Here is a 20,508-nt window from a genome sequence, read left to right as displayed (position 1 = left end):
CATCTGGTGATGTCTATGTATTCCAGACTTCAAGCTGTAATTTAAAGGATTTGCAACCAACTATTAAAAACTGTAAGTTTGATTTATGATTGTTACTTTTGGTCCCTGGGGGGAGGCACATAAACAAACAGTTGTACTTCCTATACTGTTCATTTGGATGAAAACAGATGTAAACACCCTAAAATTAAAGCTGAAAGTATGCAGTTACTTTCAACTTTATTGTGGTGATGTATAGAGCCAAAAAGATTGAATTGTGTTGATGTCCCCAATATTTATGGAACTGACTGTAGTTGATTAAAGAGCAAGTGTTCAAACATTTTATATTATTGATTCTGCATTTCTCCTAGTACTAGACCTACTCACCACAAAAGGAGTTTGTCCTCCAGGTGAGAAGCACATGCTGTTGGGCACACTCCCTGGTGTAGCTGGCCACAGTGTCACACACAGCGGCCTCCCTCTCTGCGGGGCCCAGGCTGCAGAACAGGTACAGGCATGTGTCCATGTAGGCCGCTGGGTCCACCTAAACAATATTGTCACATTTTATGTTTTACAGCTTAAATTCAACATTGAATTAACATATTACAGTATGTAATTCTAACAATTGCCTATTAGTAACTATTACCTCTATGTTTGAATGTCTTAACATAATTAGAAAATGGCTCATTTCAGTGGCAAATAATGCCTCTACAGTTGGAACTGTGTGACTTGGCACATGTACATATATAAGGAGTTGTGTTTTTATAACGTCGCGGGTTCGACTGCCGGTTCAACTCCTTGGGCTTTCTCTGTGGAGTTTGCACGTTTCTCCCTGTGTCTGGATGGGTTTCCCCCATCAATCCAAAGCATGCACAGTAGGTAAAATCAAGTGGCGTGCGGTCAGGGCAATTAAGGCAAGCAGTGATTGACTAATAAAATAAAAAAATGTTGTGTGTCACAACTATTGATACATTTTTCTAAAATATATCCAAATAAGCCAGTTTTCCCTGCACTTCTGCTGCTAAAGCTTGACTGAAGTCATGGTGTATTTTACTGGCCTCTACAGGCTGCTGGGCAATACTGCGCAGGAAGCATGATTCTTATTTTCCCACAGCTGCTCAGTCTGTAGCTGTGTTCAGAGGCCCATTCATGCTCCGCTCTTTAGCATGAACTTTTAGAACTAGAGCGGACAGCAGCTTCTTTTAGAGGTCTGCGCATGCGCTTTGATCCCGCTGAATAAACCTGTGTGGGAATCTTGGATGTTTACAGGTTTTTCCCTAACTGCGCATGTGTAGTGTAGAAACGAAGCAGCGATGCCAAGTTTCAACAAACAGACTTAGAAACTATCTTTTAGAAACAAGGCTGTGTTCCTTTTCATTACGATTAAATATTAGTACAAAAAAACGGCAGTAATTTAACAACACGGCGCTAATTTGTGTAATGAATTGGTTGGTGAAGTGAGTTTATCATTCCATTCAGCATTTGTTCCCCTTCATGCGGGAGGCTGGGGTTCAAAGCCCCCCCCTTGTATATTATATATTATATAATATATATATATATATATATATTTTTTGTGGATAACACTTTTCTTAGTGGATAAAACCACTAAATATTGAACACCCCAAGTCTGCTTGCCCATCCATAAAAGTCACTGCACGCTACTGGTGTTCTCTTTCAGCTCCTGCTCCACGATCTCTTCCACGAGATAATGTGTTGCGTCCATGTCCATGATTATAGATGATATCTGAAGCAGGTATGTTGGTGTTTGCATTTGGGTCTGTGGCAGGTGGTGCCATCTGGGGTTGTGCCATAATGGGTTGTAAGTCTCCTATAGAGCTCATTCACCAACGTCACAAAACCACGTGATCGCATACGTTGCAGCCCCCTTGTCCTTCACTTGTTGCCTTCCTTTGCACTGATAGAGCGTGGAAATGATCTCAAACGTAAATTATGGAGCGCCCAGTGCTTTCAGATTCCACAAACTCCTTGGATGAGCTACACAGAGGTCGATATTTAGAAAAGCTGCGATCAATCAACTCAGATCCATATTTTATGCCTAAATCACCGACTCTTCCAGATATCTCCAAGCCCACTGGTCCGATGGTTCACAAGTCCCAATTTTGAACAAAGGGTCTACGCCTAAATAAAACTGATGTTAATTCTACAGCGTTTATTCTCCGGAGCTCCAGCGCAGGCAGGCGCTGCATGCCCGGGGTTCGGTCACCTACAGCTGTCAGCTCCCTGTGCCGCGCGCCGCTCCCGCCACGTGAGTGAGTGACAACCGATAGAACTTCAGATCAACAAAGGGTCTACCGCCTAAATAAAACTGATGTTAATTCTACAGCGTGCGCAGAACATATATATATAGTCTATGTCCATCGCGCTCTTATTTCCGGGTTTCCCGGTATCGGATAGAACTTCTCTCCGTTTATCTTCCCGGTTGCTGCACTCAACTGCCACATAAACCTTCACCATTTTGATTATAGTAAAGCGTGCAATACCATTAATGAGGTTTTGGGCCTCTTTGAACCGTGTTTCGTCGTAAATCGAAGCAGACAGACTGCGGTATAGAATGGGCTTGTATAGGTGGACACTCACTGAGGACGGACAACATGGCCCAAAGGGCCTGGGGGAGCCTGGAGGAGCGTGAAGGGAGGTCGTGTGACGTCACGTGAATGACCTCTATAACCTATGGGTTGGACTGCCCACTTTCTGACATGGACAAGAAAGTGGGAGCACATTACCCTGGTGCTTGCCTCCCTTCACTGGCTTACAGTCACATTTTTTTTTTTTAGATGCCAAATGGATTGGTCCCTGTATACGTGACTGTTGTTGTTGTCCTCATTTTTGTCGTTGTTTTTAAGAACTCAAGGAGACAAGGGCTTTGCTGTGGCTTCCCCAAACTGTGGAATGGTTTACCTTTGCTGATAAGAACTGCTCCATTACCATAGTCGAAATCTGCTCTGAAGACCTCTTAAGATTTCTTTGCATTGGCTTTTAACACAAGTTAATTGTATTTTTGGGCACTGTCTGACACATGATTATCTTTTCTTGCCGCATTACCGTGGTAGACCTTTTATCATTCACATCTTCTTGGAGCTTCTTAAGTTGTAGTTTGAGTGCTGCCACTTCCATTTTCAGCATATCCTCATTAAGTCCTTTATTTTCCTCCGGGTATTTGGCAACATGATGTTGGCAGTGGGCATCAAACTATTTTGTTTCGGAGTAGGGATCAAGGACACCAGCAAAAGATCCATGACACATTTGGGTAGTTTTACCAGACATGTAAAGAATATGATGGTGCTGCCGGTGCCTGGTTGTATGGGCTCTCCAGTTGCATCATGGAACAGTGCTTTAGCTCATTGCTTATAGGTGAAATAGTCTTCATAATTTTTAATTTCCGGAGCCATCAGTGTGTCGGGAATGTAGGTAGGGTATGTTTCTTTTAGCACCAGGGTTAACTGAACCTTTATGGTAGCAAGTGGTGTGGATGCTCTATGCTCTGGAGCGTGAATCCGCTTGGATAGTTTAGAACTTACAGGAACTGCACACAAATCTCCCCAACTAAGAGTTTCTCCTGCAGTTTTTCTTATTAATGCTCTGAGGAAGACCGCCGCACCTTGTGCCATTTTTGGTTATTTGCAGTCAATTGGAGCAATGCAACGAGAGGAGGAGCCTCTTCATTGCTAGAACATTCATCATCTTCTTCCTTGGTACCTTTGTGGATGGCTAGAATATTCATCATCTTATTCCTTGGAACCTTTGTGGACGGCAAGTGATCAAAGTTCCCCACTCAGGAAAGCATCCTCGTATTCATGCTCCACCACCATTCCTGTGAAAGATCCCGTCACATATTGATTTGGTGTTGTCACAAATTGGTTTAAACCAGTTTGTTCCACCTGTTGTTCCACTCCTCCTTGCATGTAGAGTTTCCCCTGTGCCTGCTTTCTCTTTTGAGCGTCCAGACATTTTTCCCCATTTTAATTGTTTCTTTACTTCTTGTTTTCTGTGTAGATTTTTTTTGCTCTCTTCATCCGTGCTGAAGCACCAATCTTTGTTTTTGTTAATCACTACAAAAGAGATGCCCGCTTATAGGCTCTGTTTTTTTTATTTCATCTTGTTTTTTTCTGATTGGCAAGATTGTACTTGTTTGATGCTCTTTTTGTTTCAGCAACCGAATATAGGCCAAAAATTATCTTTTGAAATTTACTTTTTTTCTTGCTTTCATGTTCTTGAATTTCTTGTCAACAGTGTTTCCTTTCACTGTCCAAATTGGATTTGTTTTGTAATGCAGGACCTTGGATTCATGATATTCCATAAATAGATTAACTTATGTTCTGTGGGAGCCACTGCTTCTTTATATATTTTAAAGCGGTCCTTCAGTGTAGTTTGTCTTTTTGCTTCATTTGGGTTTTGTTCATTTGCACAGATTATGTTTTCAGGATTCTTTAAAAATGCATTCACTTTACTCCATCATTAGACATCCAGAAGGGAATCTTTTAGAGCACAACTTGTAGGTTTCTTTTTCTAGGCTCGATGAGAGGCACGCATTCTCCACCATTTCTGTTGAAGTTTAGTCTATGATAGACTGCAAAGAGGATAATTCTCAAGGTCTTTATTTGATGCATACACGAGCCGCACGCACCACGAGCGAGCGGCGCCGCTTCTCCTCCGCTGCACCGGCGTTTCCGTGTCCGATCACTGGCTCCACCACGAGCGGCACGCACCACCACGAGCCGCACGCACCACGAGCGAGCGGCGCCGCTTCTCCTCCGCTGCACCGGCGTTTCCGTGTCCGATCACCGGCTCCACCAAGAGCGGCACGCACCACCACGAGCCGCACGCACCACGAGCGAGCGGCGCCGCTTCTCCTCCGCTGCACCGGCGTTTCCGTGTCCGATCACCGGCTCCACCACGAGCGGCACGCACCGCCACGAGCCGCACACACCACGAGCGAGCGGCGCCGCTTCTCCTCCGCTGCACCGGCGTTTCCACGCCCGAACACCGGCTCCGCGCTCCCGCACCCGCCGCCCCGGAGGTCTGTACCTGGGCGAAGGTGTGGCCCCAGCCCGCCACAGGAGCAGACACGGAGAGCGGGGCACCGGCTCCACCCGGAGAAAAGCAGCCCCATACAACCAAGGTACAGCCCCGTTTCTCTGCTTTCCCCGCTCCACAGACGGGGGCGATCTGGTCACAAAACTGGACTCAAATGCGTCTTGATTGGGCTAGAGCAACGCCGGCGTCTGGTATGTGGACTGCCGCTTCTGTCCCAACGTCTTTGTTTTGTTAGTCGTTTCCATTGTTTTGTTTTGTTCCCGCGTCTCTGTGTTGTCTTCTGTCTACATCCCTGTTCCTTAACTTCATCGGACATTACTGCACCGTCCATCGCTCATCTCCTCCTTCACTCCTGGACTATCTACTGCCCTAGCCGCCAGCTAACAGCTGGCTTAACACCTGCGGAGGTCCGTCATGGTATCGCGGGGCCTCCCTGCCGTGCAGACAAGGTCTGGGGCAACCAACGCCACTCACTCCACCAGCTTCAACACCCGGTCCACTGCTGCTTTTTCACAACTCTCTGCCCACCAGCTTCTAGTTAACCAGCCTCTAGCCACCGCCAACATTCTAACTGGATTACTCTCATCTGCTGCTACGTTCCATCTCCTCCTCGGACTATCACTCCCACGCCTCCAGGCCACCGCTCCACCAACTTCTCGCCTACTCACCTACACCGCTGCTGACCTTCACCTCCTCAACCATAACCACCGTCTCCCAGCTGCTGCTGCCTCTGCAGCTAGCTCAGCTGGGATCCTTCGCCGGCCCCGCTACATCCACAGGGGCTCTTGTCTCTCCCATAACCAACACTCCAACGACGGCTCACCTATCCCCTCACTCTGGACTAGTTTTCGCCCCCCCGTCACCCCCACCTGCCGCACTGCCAACCTCAGCAACCTCCGCCCCCCCACCCCTGCGCCCCCATCCATCTCCGCGCCCCCATCCATCTCCCTTGCACTGCTGAACTGCCGCTCCCTCGCCAACAAATCACCTGTTATATCTGAACTGCTACTGGACAATAACATTGATCTGCTTCTCCTCTGTGAAACATGGCAACAGCCCCTGGACTTCTATGCTCTCAACCAAGCCACTCCCTCCAACTACACTTACACTGCCAAACCCCGCCTCTCCGGGCGTGGGGGAGGTCTTGCTGTTATTCATAAAAAATCTACATCCATCACTGAACTGAACCTCAACCTTCCATCCATCTCATCATTTGAATACCTCGCCTTCTCCCTCCCCAACTCTATCACCGCTATCCTGATCTATCGTCCCCCAAAGCCCCACCCCTCTTTCCTCACTGAATTGTCTGAACTCCTCACCATCGCATCCTCTCTCTCTGCCCGCCTCCTACTCACTGGTGACTTCAACATCCACATTGACTGCCCCAACGCCCCACTGACATCCGACTTCCTCTCTCTCCTGGACTGCTTCCATCTCACCCAACATATTGACTTCCCCACCCATACCAAAGGCCACACTCTGGACTTAGTCTGTTCCTCTCTCCTACCCATATCTAAGCCCCACCCCCTCCCCTTCCCACTCTCTGATCATCTCTGCATCCTTTTCTCCGCCCCCCTACCCTCGCCCCACAACCCCAAAAAACACACCATCACCTACCGCAATATCAAGTCAGTCAACCCCCTCACGCTCTCCCAGCTCATATCCTCTGCTTTCCCCCCTGACTCCCCCCCCTCTTCCCCCGACGACTATGCTGTCATGCTCAACACCACCCTCTCCGACTCCCTTGACTCCCTAGCCCCCTGGAAAACCTCCTCCGTCTCATACATCAACCCCGCCCCCTGGTACACCCCTGAACTCCGCACCATGAAGCAGACTGGCCGCCAACTCGAACGACTCCTCAAAAGAACCCGCCTCACCGTCCACGCCGAAGCTTTCAAATTACACATCTCCTCCTACCGTGACGCTCTCCAAGCCGCCAAATCTGCCCACCTCTCCACCCTCATCAACAGCTCCCACCGGAGCCCTCGCACCCTGTTCTCCACCGTCAACAAGCTGCTCCAGCCACCGGACATCACTCCACCCTCCTCCCCTGACCTCTGCAACTCTTTCCTCCTTGCCTTCAATGACAAAATTTCCAAAATCAACAGCTCCATGACTGCCGTCTCCATTAACTCCATCACCACCCCCACCCCTGCCCCCCCTCCTCTCCCTGACCACCCACCCTTCCCTCCCCTCACCACCTTCTCCTCTGTTAACTCCTCTCATATCATAGACCTCATCACCGCTTCCAAAACCACCACCTGCTCTCTCGACCCCCTCCCAACGACTCTAACCAAGGCCTGCCTCCCTGCTCTCATCCCCCATCTCACCACCCTCTTCAACCAGTCTTTATCCCTCGGCCATGTTCCTTCCATCTACAAACTGGCCTCCATCACCCCCATCCTCAAAAAACCCACCCTAGACTCCGCCAACCTCTCCAACTACCGCCCCATCTCCAACCTGCCGTTCCTCTCAAAAACGCTGGAACGCATCGTCGCCGCCCAACTTCACACCCACCTCCAGTCAAACAACCTCTATGAACCCCTCCAATCTGGCTTCCGCCCACTTCACAGCACTGAAACAGCCCTGGTCAAAGTACTCAACGATCTCCTCACCTCTGCAGACTCCGGGGCCCTCAACATCCTGTTACTACTAGACCTCAGCGCAGCCTTTGACACTATAAACCATTCCATCCTCCTACAAAGGCTGCGCCAACTGGGTGTTGAGGGCTCTGCACTTGACTGGCTCACATCCTACCTCACCAACAGGCAAGAGTTCATTTCCCTCTCCGGTCACTCATCCACCCTCTCCCCAGTAACGCAGGGGGTCCCCCAGGGCTCAGTCCTCGGCCCCCTCCTCTTCATCTGCTACATCTTCCCCCTTGGTCACATCCTCCGCCAACTCAACCTGGACTTTCACTGCTACGCTGACGACACCCAGATATACCTCACCACCAAATCCACCCAAAACCCTCCCCTCAGCCACATTGAAACCTGCATCTCTACAATAAAATCATGGCTCACTCTCAACTTCCTCAAACTGAACAGTGACAAAACAGAGCTCCTCCTCATTGGCACCAAATCCACTCTCAATAAAACTGGTCCCTTTTCACTCAGCATCGACACCTCGACCATCACCCCCTCTACCCTGGTACGCAATCTCGGTGTCATCATGGACCCCACCCTCTCCTTCACTCCCCATGTCAGCCACATTGTCAAGACCTCATACTTCCACCTCCGCCGCATCGCCAAAATCCGACACTGCCTCACCCTCCCCGCTGCTGAATCCCTCATCCATGCCTTCATCTCCTCCCGCCTTGACTACTGCAACTCCCTCCTCACTGGCATCTCCTCCCATTCCCTCCATAGACTCCAAATGGTCCAAAACTCCGCTGCCCGCCTCCTCACCCACACCCGGTCCCGTGATCACATCACTCCCGTTCTCCGCTCTCTCCACTGGCTCCCCATCAAGCAGCGCATAAACTTTAAAATACTCCTCCTCACCTTCAAAGCTCTTCACCACCTTGCCCCCCCCTACCTGTCTGACCTCCTCATCCCCCACCGCCCCACCCGAGCTCTCCGATCCTCCTCCTCTCTCACCCTGACTGCACCAACATCCCGACTCAAAACTTTTGGCGACAGAGCATTCTCCCGAACAGCACCCCGACTCTGGAACTCCCTCCCCCAACCTGTCCGCCACTCTCCCTCACTCACAACATTCAAATCCCGCCTAAAAACATACCTCTTCACCCAAGCCTATGACCTCCCCTACCCCTAGCCTCCTCTACCCCATTGCCTACACTTCTACCCCCTGTTACATCCCCATCTTTTTCTCTCTACTTCTTCTGTCTTGTTCATTTTATCTGTATATTAATGTGTTCTGTACGTGTTGTCCCCCCTGTCTGTAAATACCCCCCCCTTTTTTATTATGTTCAGCGTCTTTGGGTCACTGAAAAGCGCTATATAAATAAAAGTTATTATTATTATTATATTATTACAGGGAAACAAGCAAAACAGTACATCATTTTGGATTGTCTCGATTCTGTCTTCCCTTATTTGTACCTGTTTACAGATAACAAGGAAGTACACAGTAACAGATTATGTGTCATCCCATATGATAAATATGATACATGATATAAACAAGATAGATCCATGAAAATGTCTTGGGCAAAGTTCACACTAGACAGAGTGTATGTACTAGACAGAGTGTATGTACAAAACAGACCGCCAACATGGGGTATAAAGTCTTATATAGCATATTTGTCAACAAATAAATCACATCACAATCCTCATTCTGTTGAAATCAACAGAAATGTATACCATGTGACCACCTCCTGAACTTACATGGTGGCTCCATCACTTGTTGCTGTTCAGTTTTTTGTGTTTTGCATCTGCCTGAGGAGCCCCTCCGCCTCTGCTGGTGTTTTGAGCATGCATTTTTTACGTTCAAAGTCACCAACGAAAACTAACTTTGATTGTTTAGCTCCTGTCGCGGTACTTTCTGTGGTTACTCATCTCTTACTCCATGTTGGTTAGCCTTTTTTTAAGGCTAGTGCGTTTATTTAGTCCTTTAATCATAACTGCAAGTGACACTGGGCTTTTCTGACAACAAAATTTAACACAATTTCGATTTTTCTGCTTTTTCCGCTGTTCAATTTGTATTTTTGTTAAAAGTATTTTTTTAACATCCCAACGGCTTTCTGCGAGAGCCTTCCCAGATTGAGTTCTTCACATGAATCAAAGTGAGACACAGATTAGACAAAGGTCTATATTAACAAATCAAACGTGGCATAGAAAATAGGTCATGTCAGGACATGTAAAAAATTATACTATGGCCCAGCCTAAATGCTACATGAAGTCGACCGTATTGGCTAAAACCATAGGATTAATAATCTTTAGACATCCCCTCAAACAGTTTTAATTGAAATTCCTGTCATGTGCGATGAAAGACTATCAATTGAGCATGGCCATGGTGAATTTCCAACAAAATTGCAATTATTATTATTTTTTTTTTTAAATCTATGTATGTAGCGCAAGTGCAGAATTGTGACCTGATTATAATGATATAGTGATTAAGGCCCTATCTTTTAATATGGATATCTGGCCCCTTTTAAAAAAAAACAATTTAAATAAATCATAAAAGGCAATCTGTTCGTAATAGAGAACAATCTGACAAGTCACATCATTCTATCTTTTATTGTTTAAGATTTTAGAAATGGCAAAAAAAAGAAAATTATATTATTATTATTATTATTATTAAGAAAACATATTGAGGGTTCAGAAGTGCAACCTCCAATATCTATTTACATGTAGCTATGACTGGAAAGATTTCAACATACAAATCTGAAACAGGCATCAGGACATGAAATAAATTATATTATTATATTATAGACACCGCCCTAAACCCTACTGGAAGTTGGCCATATTGGATCAAACCTAGGATCTCAAAAGAGGTGGTCAGTAGAATATTTTCTACAAGACCATCAACCTGGTTCAAACTTAGGAATGGGCTAACAACACTGTTTTTGTAAGGCAGCCTCAAGAACGATGTAGGAAATGAGCAAACACATTGTAAATTATTTGTAAGGATAAGTGGGAGCGAGGTTTAAGCATTAGTCCAAAAATTATGATTCTGAATGTATTCCTATGGTCCCTGTAATTCTGTGAACGTCCACACATTTTGCGTGTGCCCACAATGACACACAATGAAGTGGCAGTGGCATTATGACGTGTTACTGTACTGTATGGCTCACTCTGGCGTGGCATTGTGTGAAGGGCTCCTCCAGCAGTCGGTGGCACACAGACTCGGCCTCCCCCTGTAAAGCTGCATCCCCAGAGACCGTACAGCTGTGACCGAGCTCCACCGCGTTGCTGCACTCCTGGACACACGAAAAAAAAGAAAAGAAAGAGAGCTGCTTGTGTTAGACTTTAGGTTTAAAGTATACACAACAATGAAGCATATTAATAATGCATCAAATACAATACATGTAGAAAATATCTGGGCACCGTTTTTTAAAAACAAGAAGTTTTGACTTCTTATTCTCAATCTGCATATCTAGTTTGAGAACTCGGATATTTATCCTACTCTGAGCTGCGTAAACCCTGCCCTACATAACCTACTGATAAAAGTATGTCCTGTTAATCTATTAGTTTGCACTGTTTTAAAGGCGGTATGGACGATTTTTTCGGCGATTTGAGAACGCAGGCGGAAGTGCGCATGCGCACTCCCCCGTGTGGACTGATACAACACACACGTGCGTTTGTTTATTAGCGCAACGGAGCGCATCGCATCGCTCGTCTCCCGTAGATTTCTGTCCACTTCTGCGTCAGCTCGAACTGTCTTTCTCCGTCTTCATTTTGCCCTGTACACTGAGGGAACTATATTATGATAGATCCATGCGCTTAGGCACGCGGAAACGTGGGGACGAGTCTGACGCGGCTGCAGGTGAGCGGTAGGTGCGTTTTATGATTGATACGTGGCAGGACAAATGATTTATCCACGCCATGAGGAAATATGATAAAAAAAAATTGCTGAAAAAAAATCGGTCATACCACCTTTAAGTCTCACCTGAAACTAATCTTCTTTGTTTTATATGTATACACACACCTACACTTACCACCACCCTTTGACCTCATGATTCTCATTTGCTCTGACTCAATCAGTTTAATTACAGTCACAGCTGGACTCCAATGAAGGAGTAGAACTGAATACTTATGACCATGTAAATATTTTAGTTGTTATTTTTTTTAATACATGTGCAAACATTTCAAGATGAGGTGCTGAACGTACATTAATGAGAAAAAGGGGTCTGAATGCTTTCCGTACCCTCTGTATATATATTTTCCAATTTTATAGAATATATAAAAAACACAGAGAAACAAAACAAGACCAAGAGAGTTAACAATAGATACAAACCACAATCAGTACACATCAGCAAACAAAAACAGAGAAATTAAGGCACAATAGTCCCATTTAGCCTATAGTCTGTCAAATTTTTCCATTTTCAAATTAAGTCAGAATGTGATTGTTTTTCCATTTTGCGAATGTCCACTATAGTTAGTGTAATCCCTCATTCATCCAGGAGTGATCCATTGTAGAAAAATATTCAGTTAGTCATATGGACACTGTTTTAGAAAAACAAGCTGTTTCAACTCGCATCCAAGAGTCATTCTCAATCTGTGGATCTAGTCTGAAAACAAAGATACTTATCCTATTCTGAGTAAAACCTGCCCACAGGGTGGTACCTCTTTATAATAACCTGTTCTGTTTTTGATTTTGTTAGACAGCACAAAATTCTTGTTTTTTTTAATCTGGGCAACACTTTAAGACAAAACTGGCTCACCCAGATGGACAATATGCCTACACAAAACTGTAAAAAATGCGGAGTATTCTAGGCAATGCAGTAAGGAAAGTGGCTTATGCAGATACGGTGTATGAGCCGGAGCCTGCACGTGAGCTTGCAGGGACTGGCGGCAATGTGGAGCTAGCTAGCTTGGATGTAGCATTGGCAGCCTGGTTCTCTGTGGCATTTTTCTCTTTTTGTCTTAGACATGTTCCCAAAATAAGTGTCCTGACTCATTATATGCCTGCTCCCACGTAAAATCGAGTCTCCCCTAGTGAATTTGTAATAGACAGATTATTCTAACGGATATGACCGCAGCCAGACAGACACGTCCGAACTTAGCAGCCAAACTAAGCAGCCATCATCCTGAAAGTCAAGAGTAAATTTTTCAAGATCTTTTTCCATCGTAGTAAAGAAGGTTAGGGGGGATGCCAGAATGAGATAGTTTAGGTTTTTTTGTACATTTAATTTTTATCCAGACATTGGACCATTTAAAAAAACAAAAATGCATCACATATGGTATGGCAATTTCAGGTTTATATAATAGAACATAATTTGCATAGCAGGCAATTTTATTTTCCATCCCTTTAATATTTTTTTTAATTGTCTAATTGTAAAGAGCCCCAATATTTTTTTCCTAATTAAATCCTTTGCACCCTAAATAAAAAAAGGCCAGCTAATCAAATAATTGAGGTGTATATACAATTTGCTAACATTCAGAACAGAAAGAGGTCAACTGTATCCGAGGCATAATCGAGCAGGTCCTTCCCTTCTTTACGTATTAGAGATATGATGGCTTCTTTCCAACTGGGAGGGGTCTAAGTGCCCAGTTAAAAGCAAGTGTTAGTTTTAGAGTTTTATACCGCTCTGAGGGGAACCCATCACTCAGAGTTCTTTAGTCTCTTGATTTTGTTTTTTTAGACACCCTCAATTTGCTGAAAATATAAATTAATTTCATCTTCTTTAACTCCTGAGATTTTAGGGGAAAAAAATAGAAGGATTCAAATGCTGATTGATTTGGTCATGTTTGGTTAAGATTGCATTACTCGGTCTTTCGCGTCTTTTAACGATTGTTCTTTCCGCTTGTCCAGGCTCATAATTTAGAAGATTTTGACCCACTTTTGTAATACCTTTGTTTGGTAAGGAGGATTGTCTGAACTATTTCTTGTGGAGGTCAGATAATTCATTCCTCCACTTATCTTTTTCATTTCCTGTAGCACTTGAGGATTCCCCTTCTTGGCTTGTTTTACCTCCAATAATTTTTGTTTTGCTTGGCAGATCATTTAGCCTTTTGTTCTTTGTTTCTTTTTTGCCAAAGCAATCCTCTCAAAGCTGCTTTTGCAGCATCACAAATGACAGACGGATAAATTTCACCATGGTCATTTTCCTACAAATAGGTGTGATTTTTTTTCTTTCAGCAGGCTGGCGTTGAACCTCCAAAGCGTGTTATTCGTCTTTCCTCCAAGTCTTCAGTAATGTACAGTGGTGTGAAAAAGTGTTTGCCCCCTACCTGATTTACTTTTTTTGCATGTTTGGTAACACTTAAATGTTTCAGATCATCAAACTAATTTTAATAGGGACTACAGATGTAAAGTAGCCAATAGGCTAATTCTAGCATATTTACATGTTTTTTTTTAATTAATAGAGGAGGAAATACAAAGAAAAACAAAATGTTTTCTATTATTAAAAGCGCAAACAAAATCCAAACCTACATGGCCTTGTGATAAAACCCCCTCAAACTTAATTGGTTTGACACACTCATAATTGCAGAATAGTCGTAATTCCACCACATTGAAGGGTTTTAGAGCATTAACTGCATTTCTAAGGTCATGCCATGGCATCTCAATAGGATTCAGGTCAGGACTCAGGACTAGGCCAGTCTAAAGGCTTAATTTTGTTTTACTTCAGCCATTCAGAGGTGGACTTACTGGTGTTTTGGATCATTTTCCTGCTGCAGAACCCACATTCGCATCAGTTTGAGGTCTCAAACAGATGGCTGGACATTCTCCTTCAGGATTCTTTGGTAGACAGCCAAATTCATGGATCCATTTATCACAGCAAGTCTTTCAGGTCCTGCATTTCTTTTTTTGAACTGTGGTGGGTCACACCTTGGTTGGTTTTGTTGTCTCATAATAAATACCTTCATTTAAAAACTGCATTTTGTGTTGTCTTTGACTAATATTTAAATGAGTTTGATGATCTGAAATATTTAAGTGTGAAAAATATAAGGCACAAGTCTCTGGTCCGTCTTTATTGAAGATGAAGAATGTGGAGTAGAATGTGGATTAGAAAAATTGGTACACTGGCGTGCACTAGGGTTTATCTCTCTCCAGATGTGAATCATTCCCATCTACTGCATTCATTTACGGAATGTATTATTTATTGCTCCTCCAGTGCCTCTTGAGTTTTACACATCTAGGGCCGTATTTTGTCCCTGGAGGTAGCGTTAATGTGAGCCTTTTCCAGGGGGGGGTGCTATTTTGCTACCTTGCCGACATTAACGCTGGTGTAAAAAGGCTGGACTTGGCCTCTGGAAGCTGGAGTGGGGTGGTGCCAGTACATATATGGTGATAGAAGTATGTCTCCAGGGCTCTAGGACGTGCAGGTCAGATCCCAGCCGACTTTTCTCACCCTGGTCATGGACTACTTGAGCCACTACCCTCAGGCAGGAGACTACGGTCCATCCGGACCAGAACCTCCCACCACAAGAACAGTTTCTTTCCCTACTACCGTCGGACTCATGAACACTTCTCAAATACTGACACTTCAACCATAATTTAATCACTCACTGCACTGTTCACTTTCTGCACTAGATATAGATATCCATACAACAGTAAATGTGTGTGCATATTAAGCCTATTTTCTGTTTTCATTTTCATTCTTTTTTTTTCATCTAATATCTTATTATTTTTATCCCAAGGTAGACTTGAATTGTTCCTCTTTTGACTTATTCATTGTTTTATGTTGCACCGAATCACCAAGACAAGTTCCAATGTTTGTGAATTTTGTCCAGTGACAATGGCAATAAACCCTTTCTGATTCTGTTTCAGTTTTTGAACCAATGACTGATAACTGTGGGATTCAAAAGCGCCACATGTGCAAGGGACAGTTTTGCCTCAAATACAGGCAATGAAGTGAGCAATAACAATGTTTGATTTCCTGTTTTTCAATGTGTTCCCAAAATTTAAATAAATAAATTAAATAAATTGATAAAACTAAAGTGTTGAAATGCAGACTCGAAGCGTTGTTTCTTTATTTAATTCAGCTTTGTTTGTTTTTGCGCAAATTGGAGAGCTTGCCTTATCCCCAGGTCTCCGGATTAAACCCAGACTAATAACGTGCACACATACGCTTTTAATCTCGACTTGTGATCCATAAACGAGGGGAGGCAGCAGCAGTGCCTCAGGAGCAGATGATTCTGAAGTGGACACCCCCACTTCTGCGATGATGACCTGCATTAAGGCCAAGTCATACTTCATAAGAAGTGAGAAGTTTGTTTGTGCTCCTCAGGCTGTAAGATCACAGCCTTTGTTCGGCAGTTCTCACGCTCGTTCTCGAGCTCTTCCCCGCCCTCTCCCCCTCTCTTCCGCATGTCCGTGCTCCGCCTGTGTACCTTCTGTGCGTCTAAATTCAGTTCTTCAATTGACTTGTTTCTATATGACTGATTGTAAATAAAACACAAAGCATTTTACAGAGAACACGTCTGCATAGTCCCCACTGTCTCCTCTCTCCATAATCTCTCTGTGTCCGAGCTTGTTTACCTGCTTCCTGCACATCTGACCAATTAGAAAAAGTGGGTCACCAGAAAAAAGTTTAAGAAACATTGGGCAAAACGATATCAACTGAGCTGGGGGGAAGGAAGAATTGGCCTTTAGTCCTGGTACCCGGCCTCTGAGGCCCTGGTGATAACAAGGACTGCATGATTCATGTACAGTGCTGCACCGTTACGCACAGCTAGACCAGTTTTACGCAGACTGGGACAAGGATTTAGGGTGAATGTGTTGCAAATAGACGTTCCTCTCTGAGCTGAGCACATGAGTCTTTGCGGTCCAGTCCGGTCCAGGCCATGCAGTAACAGGTGTCCAAGGCTGGAGGTGGAGTTGTCCAGCAAAGAGCTTTAAGAGCTGAGTGCGTAACAGCGCTGCGCTGTTTACATGAGTGGGGAAAAATATAACCACATATAATTTTAATTAATTCATTATTTTATAACTTGAGTCATTTATGCCCATGAAGGTGGTGTCATTATGATTATCTTGTCCATATGGGAGTGCCCTAGTTTTGAAGTGTATTTGTTTCAATTATGGCCTTTCACAGAATGCACTGTGGTGCGGTGTGGTGTGCCACACCCTCAAATTGCTTTACCCCACCTCAACTTTTGGCATAATCATGCCTCTTGTTTAGAATTCCACCCCCTGTGCTGTCATCAATTTGCATGGGCAGCAAGGTGTGAAAAAATGAGCTCCGCTGCACCCACGTTAACACCATCTCAGAGGGGGGAAAATACAACTCCTGTGTTTGCCTCTGTAGTAGTAAGATTTTTTTAATAACAAAAGGTTGTTATATTTTTATGTTCTATATTGCTTAAACGTGTTTCTTGTAACTATATCATGTCTTTTTTTTTCTTTCCTCATATTTTCGATCGTTTTATGGAGCTCAATATGCCGTTAATGTGAAAGGATGCTACTCATACCACTTCTGATGCCATGGGTTGACTGAATTGATTTTGCCATTGTTGATTTTTGAATGTTTTTAAACTCTCTGGTCGAAAACAACATATAAACACACAAACAGCAGAAACACAAAACAGATGAAAATATAAAATGGAAAACAAAAGGGCAAACCCAAAACCTGATCATATAAAAGATCATAAAGAGGAGGGAAGTCCATTCCTAATGAAAAGTCCCCCGGAAGTCTCCCTGGCTGCTCCCGGCACCAATCCTTACAAATTACCCAGCCATTATACATTACCTCCCCAGTCCAACATGCTCCTTCGCTGCCCTCTGCATGTATTTTTCAATTTTTTCACAAATCCAATCTTCCACATTTGGCATTCTGAAGCACTAGTTGGATGCAACTAGACACAGAGTGTACCACCATCTGAACTCAAACCCCATTTTGATGGCTCCATCCCTTGTTGCTGTTCAGTTTTATGTGTTTTGCAGCTTCCTGAGGAGTACCTCTGCTGGAGATTTGAGCACATGTTTTTTACCTTCAAAAGTCACCAAAAAAAGAAGCTGGGAACATAAACCCACGCCAGTTTTCTCTCCTTGAATTCCTCACAACTGTGGTGAAACTTTTCTCGTTGTTGATGAACCTTGTAAGGAATAAGAAGATGAAGAAGATGCCTTAGAACTGGAGGCCTTCTAACTTTTGCAGCCTTCATGAAGCGCTCCTTCACATGATTGTTAAGAAATCTCATTATCAGGCCTTGTGGTTTATCAGCTGCTTGTCTTGTTTGGCCCAGGCGATGTGCTCTCTCTATTGTAATGGGGGGACCGCAACTCCAGACCCCAATATGAACTCTGGGATTACCTTCTCAAGGAAACTTTTAGTGTTGTTCGCTTCTGCTCTTTCTGGTCCCTCTACAAGTCTGAGATTGTTCCTGCGTGACCTGAATTCTACTTTTAAGGTAAATTTCGGCAGCAGCGGATTAAGTGTGTGTCTCCAGTCTGACGTCATAACCGGAAGTGCTCGGGATTATCTTCTTTTAACAAAAATAGCCTCCTTAACGGCTCTTTCAAACTAGCTCTTCTCTTAACCTCACTGTCTTCAAGATTGTTTTTGACTTTAGGATGAATCCTGGATGAATGAGGGATTACAAGATTAATTTGTTTTTCCAACTTCAAATTACTTTAATTTCTAGAGCTACTACTACTTCTACTGCTAACCTACTATACACTGGTACTCATACTATACATGCATGCTATACACTCATTCCCTACCTCTGCCAATAAAATGTAATACAGCAGGTGTTATTCTCATCCCCCACTGACTGCAATTCTTTATTTCTGACCTTGTTCTGTTGATCCGGAACTGTCCAGGAGTTGCCAAAACTTGCAGCATACTTGGACACACTTCCGCTCATGGTTGTGAAATCATCTACAAATAAAAATGGATCAAACACAGAAGTTCTCAATGAGTGGTGCAGGTGTAATACTTGATGCTATTGTTAAGGATTAGCTGTACCCAAGGGCCAGATAATCTTCCTTCATACAATACAATTTTCTATTTCAAATAGGGATGTCTTTAAAAAAAATAATGCTGCGCACAAAACAATAAGTATGAATTAATTCACATTAAAAGGAAAAATGAAAAATAAAAATCTTAAAAATGCAGTTGAAGGGGAAACCAAATATATTAACTTTACTATAATGTATTACCAACTATAAACTTTACTATATTGTATTACAAACTATATTTATTTTACGAGCCCGTATTAAACTATATTTTGACATATTATGAAGAACTCCTTACACGCAGACGCAAACAGATATTCCATTGTTCCTCTAAAGACACTCTCTGATAAGGGAGACACCGTGCCGGACAGACTGCAGACCTTAAGGACATCTATGTGTGAAAACGACGCTGAGTGGAGAAACGCTGAGGAGGGGAGCAACGAGGCGTGACCTCATTTTTGCATACTATATCAAAATGCTATAAATGTATGAGCAGGGCAGGGAAAGCGGTGCGTCGGATCGCCCATGTAAGTCGCCGTCACATTTGATAGGGACAGATGGTAAGCGCTCTGTTTATATGTATTAGAATTGTACTGGCAGGGATTAAACATTTGATTCTTTCTAACTATTCTGATTCGTGCCCTTTCTTTCATAAACGAGCACACCGACACAGTTCATTATTCAGTATAATCATCTTACTGTAATATCACAGACATTGAATTTTAGTTTATTGTTTAAAAAAAAGGTAAAATAACAGTAATGGGTTGTGGGGTGTGGGTATTACACACAACAGAAGTAAAACAATGTGTACCAGGAGGAGAGCAGAAAGCGTTAGAGGTTAAAATCAGCTCTGCTTAAATAGAGGAGCTATTATGACCCTCCCCTGGTACAGGAGAGACCACTCAAGTAAGACAGAGAGGCTGCAAAACATCACATGTTAAGAAAAAATTACCTGACATATCATTTACATAACCAGGGCTGGTTTCAAGTATTTGAACGGAAAATGGGCTAAACTTTTCTACTTGCCCTTAAAAAAAACGTATTCTAAAAAAATAAACATGAGGCTGAGCAAAATAATATGTCTGTTTGCCGTAACCCGACCGACCCGGTGTGAAAGTAGCGGACTGAAAAAAAATTATCAGCATTTTGTTGAAAAAACGTAGAATTTTTATTTTTCAATTATTTCGCCGACTCACCGACAGGTCTTTCCTTAACCGCCGTGTCGAACATTTTTATCACGCTTGTTATCCTATCTTTCATCCTATAGTATAGATAACGCGCATGCGCAAAGCATGTGCGTCTTCATCTTCCCCCCCCACACATGCGTCTGTAACGAAACAGACCGCGAGTTAATGACGACAAATTGCCTTTAACAAGTTGGTGTGCCTCTGTCGGCGCCACTCCAGTGTCCATAGGACATGCCAGGCTCTGTCAGGGTGTCTTACGCAATGCATTCTGGGATTGAAACACGCCCAGTAGCGTCATCACAACAAACATAGCGGCGCCCGTGTCCCCCACATGTTCTCCCCGCTCGCCTTCGCTTCCACAATAAAGGATAGCGGCGTACAAAAGGTCGATTGAAATATCTTAAAATCGTGAGATTTAGTCTCCCGATTGGGTTGATAGACATTTTCCGTCATTGACTGTTGAAGCCTGACCCCTGGCAGTCACTCTGACTCAAAAAATGGCAAAATTTGGATCCTTTTTTTTGCCTTCAAAGTAAAAAAAATAAGAATTTGCCTACCGTCCGACCCACTTGAAAAATGTTGGCTCGGGTTACAGCAAACAGACAATTTATTTGGGGTTGCCTGAACAATATGAACGTGCCTGAAATAAATTACTTTTTAAAAATATGGATACCAGTTTCTGGTACTTGTTTAAGTTCCAGATATCCATATGAAGCATGATCGCATAGAGAAGGAACTGATGGTAGCCCCATTCCTGAGTCGGTATTCATAG

General features: G+C 43.8%; 1 protein-coding gene across 1 annotated transcript in view; it reads right to left on the bottom strand.

Annotated features, from left to right (window-relative positions):
• The window catches only part of sspo (SCO-spondin), a 391,282-nt gene that overhangs the window by 314,046 nt on the left and 56,728 nt on the right, over window positions 1-20,508 (bottom strand). The window contains exons 8-10 of the mRNA XM_072450444.1: window positions 18,387-18,472; window positions 10,784-10,909; window positions 364-520 (exon numbers count right to left, since the gene is read on the bottom strand). Of these exons, the coding sequence (XP_072306545.1) occupies window positions 364-520; window positions 10,784-10,909; window positions 18,387-18,472 (369 nt within the window). The remainder of the gene's footprint in view (window positions 1-363; window positions 521-10,783; window positions 10,910-18,386; window positions 18,473-20,508) is intronic.

This window comes from Eucyclogobius newberryi, unplaced genomic scaffold, assembly GCF_026437365.1.
Source record: "Eucyclogobius newberryi isolate DKJ021-1_F unplaced genomic scaffold, fEucNew1.0.hap1 SCAF_18, whole genome shotgun sequence".
Taxonomy (NCBI): domain Eukaryota; kingdom Metazoa; phylum Chordata; class Actinopteri; order Gobiiformes; family Gobiidae; genus Eucyclogobius; species Eucyclogobius newberryi.
Note: the sequence above shows the minus strand (reverse complement) of the source record. Positions and strands in the feature narration are given on the sequence as shown.